This window comes from Aulonocara sp. 'chitande type north' Nkhata Bay, linkage group LG13 (assembly GCF_057382095.1).
Source record: "Aulonocara sp. 'chitande type north' Nkhata Bay isolate Kocher_YH1m ecotype deep benthic linkage group LG13, A_spYH_male_GT1.1, whole genome shotgun sequence".
NCBI lineage: Eukaryota > Metazoa > Chordata > Actinopteri > Cichliformes > Cichlidae > Aulonocara > Aulonocara sp. 'chitande type north' Nkhata Bay.
In genome coordinates, this window is record NC_141356.1 from 7,620,648 (window position 1) to 7,635,087 (window position 14,440).

General features: G+C 45.1%; 1 protein-coding gene across 9 annotated transcripts in view; it reads left to right on the top strand.

The window, feature by feature from the left end:
- The window catches only part of sorbs1 (sorbin and SH3 domain containing 1), a 42,434-nt gene that overhangs the window by 24,747 nt on the left and 3,247 nt on the right, over positions 1-14,440 (top strand). For 8 of the 9 annotated variants that reach the window (XM_086258460.1, XM_086258459.1, XM_086258455.1 and 5 more), the window contains 12 exons: positions 2,565-2,614; positions 4,470-4,648; positions 9,276-9,340; positions 9,542-9,712; positions 10,321-10,367; positions 10,708-10,822; positions 10,965-11,090; positions 11,211-11,405; positions 11,608-12,129; positions 12,736-12,831; positions 13,903-13,955; positions 14,062-14,168. In XM_086258460.1, coding sequence (XP_086114586.1) covers positions 2,565-2,614; positions 4,470-4,648; positions 9,276-9,340; positions 9,542-9,712; positions 10,321-10,367; positions 10,708-10,822; positions 10,965-11,090; positions 11,211-11,405; positions 11,608-12,129; positions 12,736-12,831; positions 13,903-13,955; positions 14,062-14,168 — 1,726 coding nt within the window. Of the gene's footprint in view, positions 1-2,564; positions 2,615-4,469; positions 4,649-6,677; positions 8,133-9,275; positions 9,341-9,541; positions 9,713-10,320; positions 10,368-10,707; positions 10,823-10,964; positions 11,091-11,210; positions 11,406-11,607; positions 12,130-12,735; positions 12,832-13,902; positions 13,956-14,061; positions 14,169-14,440 lie in introns of all 9 variants that reach the window. The other variant, XM_086258463.1, reaches the window with a different exon arrangement.

The window sequence follows — 14,440 nt, forward strand, 5'->3', positions numbered from 1 at the left end:
CTGCGACAGACTGGCGATCTGTCCAGGGTGTACCCTGCCTCTCGCCCTATGACAGCTGGGATAGGCTCCAGCGCCCCCCGCGACCCTGAAAAGGATAAGCGGAAGCGAATGGATGGATGGATGGATGGATGGATGGATGGATGGTTTAAAACAATTTGAAGTCCCTTTTTATACAACAAGGCTTTGTGTAAATTCTACTTTCAAATCGTTACTTGTCCACTAGTGGCCACTTCTAGTCACTAAGTAAGAGTGACCTGTGTATGATTGCAGTGATGGCCCTCTTGATTAATAGTCACAAATTCAAGGTTCAACAAGAGCCGGAAAATGCATCCAGTGGCAGTCGTGGTCAAGCACTGGCTCATCGATATACATGTCTTGCGGGAACTGGAATTCCACACGTATCTCTGGTCAGGAAGAGCATTTTGGCCCCCTGTAACTGACATGGTGACTCCATCTGTCGAGCATATGCTGGCGTGAGGGCTGCTGCCACACTGTCTCAGCGCCGAGTTACATAGAGCCTCCCCCTATCACCTGACATATTCTAAAGGAGGCAACTCCGTAAGCCAGCCAGCTCATTGTGCTTTCATATTTAACCTATGTTATACACTTAACCTTTACCTTTAAGCATTTAGAGGAGGAGAGAAGAGGGGCGTGGAGGGCTATAACAGGCCATTCACAATGGGGAAGCTGTTTGTTTTCATGAGAGCATATCAACAGAAAACAAGGGGCTGGAAAGAATGGGATTCGTGTTACCATGACCCACTCACGATCGCTATTTTGAAAATGAACGCTGCCTACAGGAGTCTGAGCTCTGAGTAAACGGGGACACCTGTTAGGAAACATGCACATGAAATTCTGCAGAAATACTGTCATTGGTGTTCCACTGACTCACAGAGGCTTATATCCATGTCCATATAGAGCATTGGACCCTTGTCACAACATGTAGTTTCATCCTTTATGCATGTCTCTTCCTGTCAAACAATCTTCTTTTTTCCACTTTTATTTTACAAGCTGGATAAAAGCATTAGTCAGCTGTCACAAAATAATTGATGTTAAGTGATTTCAGTGTCGGATTAGTTTGAAAATGACCAGTTTCCACCTTTTATATAAAGAAAAGTTTACATAAACTGACACTAATCAGGCATCTTGTAAATAACCAGATTAAGATTCCATTCATTTACTCCAGATAAGCCCCGTGCTTGTTTCCTGTTTACTTTCCACTGATGCTGTGTGTGTGCGCGTGTGTGTAAGCCCAATTACCCTGGGGTGTCAGAGGACACCATCTTCTTCCTATCAGATACAAGGGGGGGATACAAGATGTGGTGGAGCAAAGAAGAGCCACTGATAATTCAGTGACACTTGTGTGTTCCCCAAGTCTACATGGAACATTTAGCTTTATAAATAGATCAGACTATAGACCTGCCAGCCCGATATGCCGTTCTTATAAAGACAGGCACTTATTCTGAAAGGTTATTAATGATCCTTCTGCCCTGGCAACTAAGTGTAAAGGCATGTTGTGGCAAATGAGCTGTTCAGAATGTTCCTTGTCTGGTCGTTGGTGTGGGAAGCGGACGCTAGGTCGTGCCACGGGGAAGTGGATGTGGCATTAACAGCAAGGCCGGGCTGGCTGGGGTAGGGATTGTGCAATCGTATTTGCAAACAACACTTGTGCTCTTATTCATAGTGCCCGTGTCACGTCTGTTATTTTTGCCTGCTGTGACGTCCGAAAAGAGGAAAGCAACAGAAACAGTGTGCTAAAATTAGTCTGCTGTAAACTATTCAAAATGTTGGTGCGACCATGCTGCATGAATGATCCCCCCCCAATACACCCACACCCATATGTTTTGGAGATAACAGCAGCTACTAAAAACAGCTACTCTTACATTTATTTAAACATTTCACTCGCTTTGTGCTTCACGTGGTGTTTCTTTTGTTTTTGCTCTCTGTCTTTATAACATAATTACCTGTTTCTTTTATAATATGTTGTTTCAGTGCATTTTTTTTTTCTTTGACAAGTGTGTGAGCTTGAATATTGAGCGTGTATATATGTGTGTGTGTGTGTGTGTGTGTGTGTGTGTGTGTGTGTGTGTGTGTGTGTGTGTGTGTGTGTGTGTGCGTAATTTGGCCTTCTTGCACCACCAGCTGGTTAATTGTCCCTCGGTCTGGTCCAGTGATAATGAGAGCGACCCAATATCAGACAAAAGAGATGGCTTCACCGGGAGACAGCAGTTCATTGGCTGAGCCTGTGACAGCCCCCTCCACGCATGGGCGCCCCCTGACCGATGCACGCCCACCCACCGCCCCCCTCCCTTCCACTCTCTTTACTGCCGCTTGTTTCTCCAACTTGCATGCAGGCCAAAACACACGCTTGCTCCTCCATGCCAAGCCAGACCAGAGAAGCTCTGAAACCCGGGTGCTCGAGACAGAAACGGCAGAGCAGCGAGTGAACGACAGAGAGGAGGAGAAGAGAGAATCTGGCCACAGCTAATGCTGCTGCCTCTATTCTAGCTGGAGGAGACCTTCCTGTGGATCTATCAATGACTTCTTTGTTTGGTTTGTTGCAGAGTGCCCCCTCTTTCAGCCCCTTGGAAACAGCCTCCGACCTGCAGCAGTAGTAAGTCGATGCCTCTCCTCCTTATTTTAATGTTTGTGCGTCCTCCTTCCAGTGTGTAGATTATTATTTAAGTCATCTTATGGGTATAAATATCAATGAGAGATTTCTCCACCCTGGTGAGGTCGCCCGCCTACAACCGGGAGACTCCTGCTTCCTGAGGAGATCCTGTTAATAAGGCAAAAAGCCACCAGAACAGTGTGTCCTCTGTCCGTATTTCTTTTTTACGGGGGTGGTGGTTGTGGTGTCGAGACATGGCTGCTATGTGGGGATTTATTTAAAGACAGCAACCTGGATGTCACTGGGATAGAGGGAACTTGCCCAGCTGCTGCATAACTCAGAAAACCGTTATGTCCCTTCCAATGTGTGCACTGAACTAGGATGAGCAACTGGATTATGAGAGTTGACGTTAGCTCACATTAGGACAAAGCTTTTGATCATTTTAATTTTGTCTGGTGATACTGGCATGCTGTCTTTTCTGTTTGTGTAATAAAATGTTAGGAATTTAAGTATGAGTAATAGTCACTGTCATGCGCTTACAGTCCAGAAGTTTCCATCTGCTACAATCATTATGTCATCATGGCCAAGCATTTGCAAAAGACATTCGTACCCCGGCTTTTTAATCCACTGATTTGCTGTTAATTTGAAAGGAAGAAGTGGTTGATGAAAGCCGAGTGGAATTTCACTCACCCAAAGGTTTTCAAGGGAAACCTCAGCTCATAAACTGACTTCCTTCAAAGGCACATATGTTTATGGCAGTCCTCTTTTTTTTTTTCTTTTTTTTTTTTGACTCTGTCTGAAGTTGAAGACTTTTCAAGAGCTGTGTGTTGCCCAAATAGCATCATTAGGCTCACGCTAAGCAAATTTGTGTATGTTTTGAGGCAGCACAGCACATGGGAGTGCGTCTTATTCTCTCAGAAATAGATTCATTAAAACTGATCTAATGAACATACAAAAGAGAAATTTGTCATGATGGAGCAGTACGTACACAGTGACTTGCATTTCATGGAAATCCTCATCATTCCAGATAAATGTGTTACTGTTTTTAACCTGCAGGAAGTGTTGCTGCTTTTAAAGCGTCACAGTGGTGTCTGATTTTCCTTGAACCTTCCCTGGAGATTCTTCTTCTTCTTCTAAATCTGGCATGGCTCCTGTACTGTACATTTCCTGGAGACCGTTTATGTGAATTCTTGCAAGTAAAGTAGAGCCAACGTGATTTTAATGGCTCTGTATAGCCAGCAGCGCACTTTTTTTTTTTTTTTCTCTGACAGCTATGAAAGAGCTTCTTGTTGAGGTATTCGCAAGTATGTAAAACTTTGGCTTGGCAGCACTGCAGATGTTAAACACTATGGTTTGAATGGGTTTTTATATTACCAAGATGTTATTGGCGACTACGTCTCTTTAAACGGGAGGATTGTTTGTACAGAGAGAGAAGCAACATGAGTAACACATGACAGCATGGGAAAGAGAGTTAACCTGAGAGTCTTACAGGTGCATGGCAGGGGCTGATGTACCATGTGGGAATGTTCGGAGAATATTTATAGAAATCTCTGCTGCTGGCCTCTCTAGAATGCCAAGATATCTGTTGTAGCCAGTGTCTTCTCTCAACATCAGCCTCCAAATTCAGCCTTTCTCTCTCCCTCTCTCGTTTAGCTTTTTTCTGTTTCTGGTTATTTTGTCTCCCACAAGTCTGCAAAGACAGGAATTACCTCAAGATATGCTAAATAAGAACCATATGGCAGCCCATTACCCAATTTGTGTGCCTTTGGCTATCATAAAAACATTCAACAACAGCTCTTGCTGAACGAAATTGACTGTGTTTAATTAGCTGTCTGCGTTCCTGTGATTTGCTGTCTAGCTCCTCAAGCAAGTCTGGACACAGCGAGGTGGAGAAGGACAGAGGATCATCTACTGATGAGCCTGTGGCTCCAGAATGTGACCGTCATGTTTACAAGAGTGTCCTAGAGGGCGGCGATATTCCCTTGCAAGGTCTACGGGCTCTAAACAAGCGCCCCGGCAGCTCCTCCTCCTCTAAAGGTAGGATAGCAGCTACTTCACATATGTGGCCAGTAAAAAAAGCAGGTGTGTGTATGTTTATGTATGTGGACATGGTAGACAGTTCAGCCGGCCTTTAAAGGCTTCTCCTGCCGAGACAGAACCAATCAGTTAGAGGCGGTGATGCTGGACCATTCAAATCATCAGACAGGGATACATCTGTTTCTGTTTACTTTTATGTCGGAATTCACACATTTTCCTTTGCTCCCAGACCACACAGCATTGGCCAATCACCTCACAGCATTCATTTCCCCCAGAAGCTTTTAATGCCATGGATGTTTTCATCAAGCGTGTACTGTATCTGCTTTGGAAAACTCACGGAGGGAGTGAGGTTGTCTTGTTAAGTCGATGGAAGCTAACCTTGGGGCTCCCCCACCCACCCACCCTTGCTCCAGTTGTGAGCTGCCAGTCGCTAGGCAGGCTTAGGGCAAGACTCCAGAGCGTTCCAGCGCCAGGGAGCTAAGGGCCAGTGAGGGGATGGACGAGGAGATACGCGTGAGATAAAACGAGCTCTGCTCTTCACAACCCAGCCAGACAGGGTTGAGATAAACAGAAAGGACACAGAGGGTGGGCGGGCATGAGGAAGTCAGCTGTCAGTGTGGGGTCAGAGGCTGGAATGCCTGCGCACATGGCTAGAGAGAGAAACACTCAGGTGGAGAGAAGAGATGTAAGAAAAAGAGTGTAAGGGGCAGTTTGACCCAGTACATGTCAGTACATTACATTAGGGATATAAGCAGATTATAAACTGCCCACCAATACTTAAAGTTTGGTGTATTTTCCATAAAATATGACTGTTACAGGAATCTTATAAAAGAAGAGCCATTTACATCTGCTGTTCTGGACCAATTTGTGTTGACTTTTAACCATTTGAACTGTGGTAAATAAATTTGGCTCTCCAGTCAACTGACTACCACACTCCTGTTTCACCCTCCCGCCTGAGGCGCCACCTTGATCATTAGAGTCTCTTTCTATTTAAGACACAGAAGGTAGAGTGTAGACAAGCCCGAAGACATAACCAAGTGCAAGGAACACTTCATCATCATGTGTTTCTGCCTTGCGCTCTTAAAATAAAATTTAAAAAATATCTTTGTGTTTCAAAGAACAGAGCCTCCTTCTGGGCTTTTTTTTGTGGGCTGAATGGTAACTCTTTACTTGCCATATGACTTGGATAGTATATCAAGTTAACTTCCTCAGTGCGTGTGTTTTTCCTGGCAGATACGAACACGACAGATTGGTCACTCATGCTACAGAAGTGGCTCGCAGCATGCGAAAGCGTTGTGTCATTTCCCAGTGCCATCTGTAGTGCTGTCACAAGCTTAGTATAGCCAGGAACTGACATGAGTATTTCTCATAGGTTTTCATTTTTCACTGTGCAGGTCGACTCAGAATAGTTTTGGGGGGGTTTTTTGTTTTTTTTGTTTGGGGGGGTTGCAGCCGTGTAGGAGGAGCGGTGTATTAGCACTGGTGCCAGCAGCCATTTATCACTGTAGACGTCTGTGTAATTGCTAAAAGGAGAGGAGATTTGTGTAGGAGGATAACGCAATGGAGGATAATTTTACTGCTTACTGGAATACAAATAGATAACAGAAAGGTTTTGCATTCTTCTTTGTTTGTTTTTAAAATGTCAGTTACTGTAGTCCCTGTTTAGTGAGTCCTTTATAACCTCCGACATCACATAACATTTCACGTTATATTACCCTTTTGATACTTCCTGTTTCACTCATTATGTTGCTGTTCGCAGTGATACTGATAAACGGGGAATCTGCTAGTTCTATCTTTGTAAAACTTTATCCCCTGCTGCAGCACCATGTTTTTTAGCTTTTAGCTTTTTAACAGTCATATATTACTTGATGCACAGTGCATCAAGTCTGATTCCTCTTCTCATCAACTTCTGATGGAACTTGGTCTTTATTTTAGAACTGTGCCTGACTGTTTTAGTGTGTATGTGTGTAAACCTGTGACCATTGTAATCTAATATGTTGTTTATTCTGTTGTCCTGCATGCTTGCCAGTGGATTATAAAGGTGGGAATGGCTATATAATTTCACCCTGCTCCTCTGTAAATAGTCGATCGAGTCTTGCCAGTAATGCAATAGGTAACCAATGTAAGAGTAAGAAGCCTCTATCTGCTGCCAAAGCCTGCATACCCCAAATCCTGCCCTCTAAGTTTAAGCCCAAACTGCTGCCACCCTGTGGCAACAGTAAGGACAGCAGGACTAAAGATGCCAGGCACCCGAAGGCCCACAGCTGTGAGGATATCTACACGGGGCAATGTGACACAGACTGTGCTGAAGCGGAGGCCCAACATTCAGATTCTAGGTCCAGCTGTGGGAGTGAGTGTGGCGATGGTCTCAGAAATGTTTCCCCTGCAATTAGGAGAAGCGCATCAGATTTTTCCAGCCTGTACAGGACCATGCATCACATCCAGCGGCCCAGCTCGACCGGCTGCAGCCCACACGGCAGTGTCCGTAGCCTGACCTCGCTTTTTGAAAAACCAAAGGACAACGGGGATGAGAGGTCAGAGGCAGATGATGGGGGTAGCATTCCACGGGATACTGTATCCTCACGGGTCAACGAGTTTGAAATGATTATCCAGCGCTCCACCTCGGCTCCCAGCCGCTCCTCCTCCTTGCCCATCCTGCACTCCAGCCACAGCCCCAGCCACAGCCCTGCCCACCTCTACATGGCCTCTGCAGTGTCAGCAGAGTCCCTTTTAGTGGCCAACAACACGCAGGCTGATGTCTGCAACCTGGACGAGCAGGAGGCCAAGAGCTCTGGGGAGGAGGACATGTCACCAGAAAGTGTGATGGTGGAGGAGGCTGCTTCGTCCACTGAGGACAGACATGACAGCAGAACTGAATCCCCCTGTAACACAGAAGCAGAAGTTGAACAAATCCTGAGAGAAATTTCCCCAGAACTAAATCACCAAAACATCAGTGAATCAAAGAGCCCCTCAGTGATGCTTACAGCATCTCCTCCGCAATACAGCCATCTCCACCACCACCACCACCACCACCACCTCCTGCACCACTTGAACAATCAACTCCTCCTCAAACCCAGCAAATGCAAAGGCTCTTGCCCAGCTTCCTACACCCGCTTTACCACTATCCTCAGGCATGAGAGGCAGCAGGCCACGAACCAGCAGGAGAAGCAGCCACCCACAGAGAAGAAGACCACACTACCTGGAAACCTCTTCCTCATGGGCCCCGCTCCCTTCAGGTTACGGAAGAACCCACAGTCCCATCAGACTCGGAGGATGTTGTTAGCCACCAGGGTGCCAGCGGGCACCCAGAGGCCTATCAGTCTCTCGCCTGAGCTCAGACCTTCCATCCCTCAGCGTCTGTCCTCCCTGGAGGTTCTGGAGAGGCTGAGTAACGGAGAGGAAAACAACACTGGCTACCTGAGTAACGGGCAGGGCTTGGACGCCAACGGGAACCTACTGCAGCCGCTGGCAGCTCACCGCAGAGGTGGCTATCTCCATCCCTTCACCACTTGTCACCCTCCCTCCCTGTGTGGTCTTTCATTTATCTTGACTCTATCTTCACCTTGTGTCCCTTTTCTCCACAAAGCAATGCCACCACCTTCCATCTCCAGTCTGTGTGGTGTGTTTACAAAGTGACAGGGAACTCTCCATTTCATTATGAGTGTGCTGTTCGGTGCCCTTCCATTTCACTGTCAATGAGTATGGTCCCACAAATGCATCAAAACACTTCAGTGACTGTAGGGGAGGTTCAGGAAGCTTTTGGTAACGTATATAATCCCTGGACATCAGATTTGAGTTGTTTGCATGCTGCGTAGGTCTGCATAGGCATTACATCGAAAACAAGCAGTATTTTATTATATTATGCGATGTAATGTTAAACTTTGAATGCATTACCTTGCATTGAAATGCCCATCCTATGCAAAAGCGACATTTCTAGGAATTGACTCTGATATTTAGGCATTTAACAGAGCAAAGGCTTTCTCAAACTGATGTCTTATTGTGTCCATTTTTGTACCCTCTCTGCTTTTTGGGACTGTCCACATCTACCATGTTTCATTCCTTAGCCTGTCAGGATGTTTCCTGCTTTAACTTATCTCATATAACAGATGCTACTCTGAGCATCTGATAGAAAGCCTGAAGCATTAACAGCTGTTTCTTGTGGCCCTCACTCGGACACAAAATGAAACATCTATGGTGGTACGGCGGTGTTAGCAATACTGAAAGGATTCTTTAGTAAAATAGTGGATGCTGGTTGGTCGATCAACATCAGTAAAGTCATGATGTCACATTTATTTATTTTGACCATGACACAGTAGGTTACATTGTTTCTTTCCTGCATTTCTTTTTTTCTTTGTCATGAACACACATTGGGTCATTCTGTGTTCATTCCTACGTGCATGCAGGATTTTTCTTTTTTTAACGTGCGTGTGCTGTTTGTTTTAGTGGTGCAAAAATAAAAGATGTTTATTTAAATCATGCATGGTTATATTTTTTGTATTGTTTTGAGATTTTTTTTCACTTAAATTGAGAGTTTTCTGCAATACCATCTTCTTTTGTTTGAAAGCTGGCCTTGAGGTGGTCAGTGAGAACGCTTCACGGGATAATCGCCTCACGGTTTCTGTTTCAGACTCCTCCCCAGCTCACGGAGAAAGCCAGGATGAAGTTTTGAGGAGGCGTCATGGGGACAAAGAGGTGAATTTTCTTCAACTTTAATCCAGACTTTCATAACTGATGCCTCTCAGTGCAAAATTCATGAATTAACCCTCTGAACACAAATACTTTGATAAAGATTATTGTGAAACATGAGTGTTATGCCTAACAAAGGATCTGTGAATAAAAGAGTAGAGACCCATATCTGGAATGTGCAAACAGTTCAGTCTGGTTTCCTGGCAGAAAATCTTGGAGGAGCAGCGGCGGCTGAAGCGGGAACAGGAAGAGGCTGACACAGCATCGAGGCGACACACGAGCATTGTCCCCACACACCACCAGTTCATCACCAACGAGCGCTTTGGAGACCTGCTTAACATCACAGATAACACAGAGAAAAGGAAATCGGGCATAGAGGTACAATGCACGGCAGTGTCTTATCCTTGTGTAAGCAGGAAGAAAGACGGCAGATGCTTTGTCACTTTGTGAGTCAGGCTGTGGGGGGAGGTCTCTGCAGGCACAGATGGCTTTTCCACTCCTGGTCAAAAATTCATGATAGAAGGCAACATTTGACCTGTTTATCACTGGAATATTTCCCATATACATTTTGATTCAAGTTGCAGAGTGGACTCTGTTTACCAGCTATACGTCCAGAGTGGCAGGGCATGCATGCTGTTTCGCACATTACACACAATAGCTTCTAACTGAGCATGCCCCCGAGGTCAAGTCATCCTTTCAGTCGCAAACATATCATTCTTCCCATTGCTAGAATATTTATGTTCAGAGAGGCCAGTGCAGATTTACAGCTAACAACAAATTCCAGGAAAAGCTTTTCTTAGCGCACATAAATGCCAAAGCCCAGAGAGCGTAGTAGCCAAAAAGAACAAAGATGGAGGCATTTAAGGTATTTAGCCTTCAGGGAAATTTTCACTCACTCAGTGCGATTCAGAGAATAACACTGGTGTAGCTGCTGCCAAATAGTAACAGTCACAGACGTTTATTTTTGTTTTTATATATCTACACAGAAAACGCCCGCCATGGCTCGCTTTGACTTCAGAGCAGAAACTCTAAAGTAAGTGGAAATTATGAGAATTTATATGTATATATTTTTTATAGAAAATACCATAAATGCATTGAAGCTCAAAGCAGCAGCAAGGATAACACCACCAATGAGTTAAATATTTGTCTAGTGGACCTTAATTAAGTAATTTTAAGTAATATTTTTAAGTAATATTAAGTAATTTTTTCAACTTTTAATAAAGTAGTGCCAAAAAAATGTAACAATCACAGAAAACTACCATTTGACCGTGAAGTGATGCTGTATATTCCACCCATGTGATCCTCAAAGCGTCTCAATCTTGTTACACTATGAGAGGTTAATCTCTAAATGTGTGTTGGTTTTGTATTTTCAGGGAGCTGCCATTTCAGAAGGGAGACATTGTGTACATCATTCGACAAGTTGATCAGAACTGGTATGAAGGTGAACATCATGGAAGAGTTGGTATTTTCCCTCGAAGCTATGTTGAGGTATATTGCCTGTTAATGTGTGTTATTTGTGACTCATAGTTCATATCTTTTTAAAGCATTTCAGAATCGATTCTTTTCACAATTTATGCCCTATTTTATATTCTTGGTTGGTCACATTTGGGTGTTTTGTCTGCTTGCACAGCTCCTCCCCCCCACAGAGAAAGCACAGCCAAAGAAAAGTGCCCCAGTGCAGGTGCTGGAATATGGAGAAGCTGTCGCCCGCTTTAACTTCACTGGGGACACAGTTGTGGAAATGTCCTTCAGAAAGGTGTGACTTAATAAGAGTTATTATAAACTATTAACTAGCGGGTTTTTATTCCCTTTCTCTTTTAATCCAAACAAGGATTTTTTAAAACCCTGATTAGTGGATCTGCCTGTGTGTGTTCAGGGAGAGAGGATTACACTGATTCGCAGAGTTGACGAGAACTGGTATGAGGGCAAAATTTCAGGCACCAATCGTCAAGGCATTTTCCCCGTCACCTATGTAGAAGTTCACAAACGACCACGGGTCAAAAACGGGGTGGAGTACCCGGATCCACCTGTCAGCCATTCACCTCAGCGCAGCACCAATGCTTCACCACAGGTAGGGACTCAAACACACTGATCACTGAGCAATTTCTCTTACCACCACCTCTGTGTGCTTTTAATATCCAAAAATGATTTTCCTTCTACACACACCTCGACGCCCACCTTTTAATTTGTGTTGTGTAGAGATTTTGTCTTTCATTTGCTTTTTCTTTCTCTTACCCCTCTTCCTCTCTCTGTCTCCATCATGCCCTAAAAAGCTGTACCGTAATCGTCTGACCACCTCCCCTCTGCCTCTCCCTCGCTCCCCCCGCCGCTCTGTGTCCCCTGAGGTCCATGCTGTCTCCTCTGAGTGGATCTCCCTGACTGTGGGAGGTGGGAGTCCCCCTGCGGCTCCCACTCCTCCGCTGCCACCACTGCCCACTGTGTCATACCGTTGGGGCGAATACCTGCCCCCACCTTTCTCTGCCAGCCCTGTGCCTCCCATCACTGGCAGCCCATACTGCGTCTCCCCCATGGCCTCCCCATCCGCCTCCCCTCTACCCCCGCCTTACCCACCCAGACCCAACTCGACCACCCCCTCCCTCACATTTACCCCGCCTCAAGGGGAGGACTTCCTGCTCTCTCCTTCCTCCCCACATGTGTCACGTAGTGTGAGCCCCAGCAGTGGGCCGGTGCTGGAGTGCTGGCTGAGGGGGGAGAAGGAATTGACAGAGGGGGAAGGCGCAGAGGGGGACAGGGGCCGCGCAGGCCCGGGCAGCAGGCGAAATAGCCCTGCAGAGGTATCTTCTGCATGGTGTGTGGTGTTGCATCTGAAGTTCACTCTGGAACACAGGCTTATGCCACAGTTTGAGACATTAAAGTAGATTTTCTTGAGTACTGACGCAGACATTTTTGTGGAGAACTAACTGGTAGATCTGACCTGAAGGTGATTTTAGCCAATAGCTGGTTTCAGTTTTAAAGACAGTAACTGAACTGGTCACTTTGCTTACATATGCAAGTCTGCATGGTGTTGTGTGTGAGCCACTAATATGCAAATGGTTTACTGTGTTTGAGTGCTTATGTATTAAGTCTTAGATTTCCTAGCTGCAGAGAGCTGTAAGACAAGTGTGTTTGCATTTCCAGGGTTGATCTGCAATAATAATAAGTTCTGATTTTTATACTGTAAATTTCAGCGTACAGATGCATGTTGTTGTTCCGTGCACAAGCTTGACAAGTTAGATGCTTCTGTTGGTTGGACGTTTTTTTGTTTGGACAGTGACAAGCTGCCGTGAAGCTGAAATATCCACCTGCAGGAAACTTGACTCACGCTGGAGTTTGATCATATTCGCAGCACGTTGATATGCAGTGCAAGGCTTTCATTTTGAATTCCTTTTTTTGTGTTACAGTTTGTAAAAAATGAGGCCGACCATCATGGACGAAGCACCAGAAGCCCTGTGATGCTGTTTGATATCCAAGATAACAACAATGTTAACTCGTTTGCGGTAAGGTGATAGAAAGTGTTCCTGAACCTCTGTTAAAGGTTTACAAAGAGCATGTGTAGTTTGCTACCTGACTTCATCTTGTGCCATCCTAAACATACCACCTTAACAGATCCATTTGACTCACAGCACCTTGAACTCCCATACATATTAGACGTATGATATAACAGAAGTTCAACTTACTCTCCTGCTGAAGTTATAGTTAAATATCAATCATTTTGCAGCTGACGAAGCCGCTATAGCTAGCTTAGCATAAATACCAAAAAAATGGGGAAATGAAATGTATCCAGAGCTGATAAAATTCTCCACCAGCATCTCTAAAGCACAGTTATTGTTCTAATATGTAGTCTTTATGTCAAAATTTAAAATGCAGCATGGCCGATCAAAACACAGATGAGTTTTTTTTTTAAGAAAATTATGTGAAGCTACTCTTAAATTATTGTTTGGCTTTATCATTAAGTATAAGCCTGAGCCTTTAAGTTGTCAAGCTAAGCTAACAGGCTACCGACTTGAGCTGTATATTGAATGTACATCAGTCTGCTCACAGAGCTTTTAGCAGCAAAGAGGTTATTTTGTTCCTTCAAGCTGAATCTGTCAGCCCACCTTTAATACTGCGTGCACTTACTGCCTTATATCCTGTACAACTGAACTAATATTTCATGTTTCCTGTCTACATGCTTCTACTGGTGACCTTCCATTTCATGCCTCTTCTCCCGGGTTGGGCCAACACCCCCTCTACCTTTTCTCCTGGCTTTTAACGGATCACATCCTTTTCTGTCTTGCTACTCACCGGACCTACCTTCCTGTCTTGCACTTTACCTCCCCTTCTCTAACTCTTCACCTCCCCTCCTCACCTTCACCTCGGCCTCCTCCGGGACTCTCGGTGGGCCGGGTCTCTCTCTCTTTTCTGACGACTTCACCTACTACTACTACTACTAGGAGGCAGTGTGTAATGAGATCTTGAATATAGCTGAGACCTCGGTGAGGTACTGCAGCACCCTGTCCCACCACCATAATGACTCTCTTCATAGACTGCACCCCCACCCCAGTAAACAATCTCTCATCATTTCCCAGCAACCCCAGTCACACAGCAGCAGCCCGGAGCCGAACCGTCTGAACTGTGGAATGTGAGTAAGATCTGTTTCACGTTTCAGACTCTTATTAATATTCTAGGTAAAGACAGACCTTTGCTGATTTCACACTTTGTGTCTTCCCTGCTTCATGCCGCTCCAGATTTCAGGCTTTGTACAGCTACGTGCCGCAAAACGACGACGAGCTGGAGCTGCAGGAGGGAGATCTCGTCAGCGTCATGGAGAAGTGCGATGACGGCTGGTTCGTTGGTATGTGTCACAGGCCTAGATTCCTCAGAGATGCGGTCACACTCGGTGTGTCACATTAATCTATATAGGGTTTCTGCAAAATGCCAAAAAAGGACTGCACGCGTGCAATGTGCAGACTCAGGGTTCTTTCAGCGTGTCATCTCCTTCATATATAGAGTTTCTAAAGAATGACAGCAGAGGATTGAGTGCAGTGTGCATGCTCAGGTCCTGTACAGAATTTTAAATAAAGCTCAAAGGGGTTATTTTGGTACTAACACTGAGGTCATGTAAGC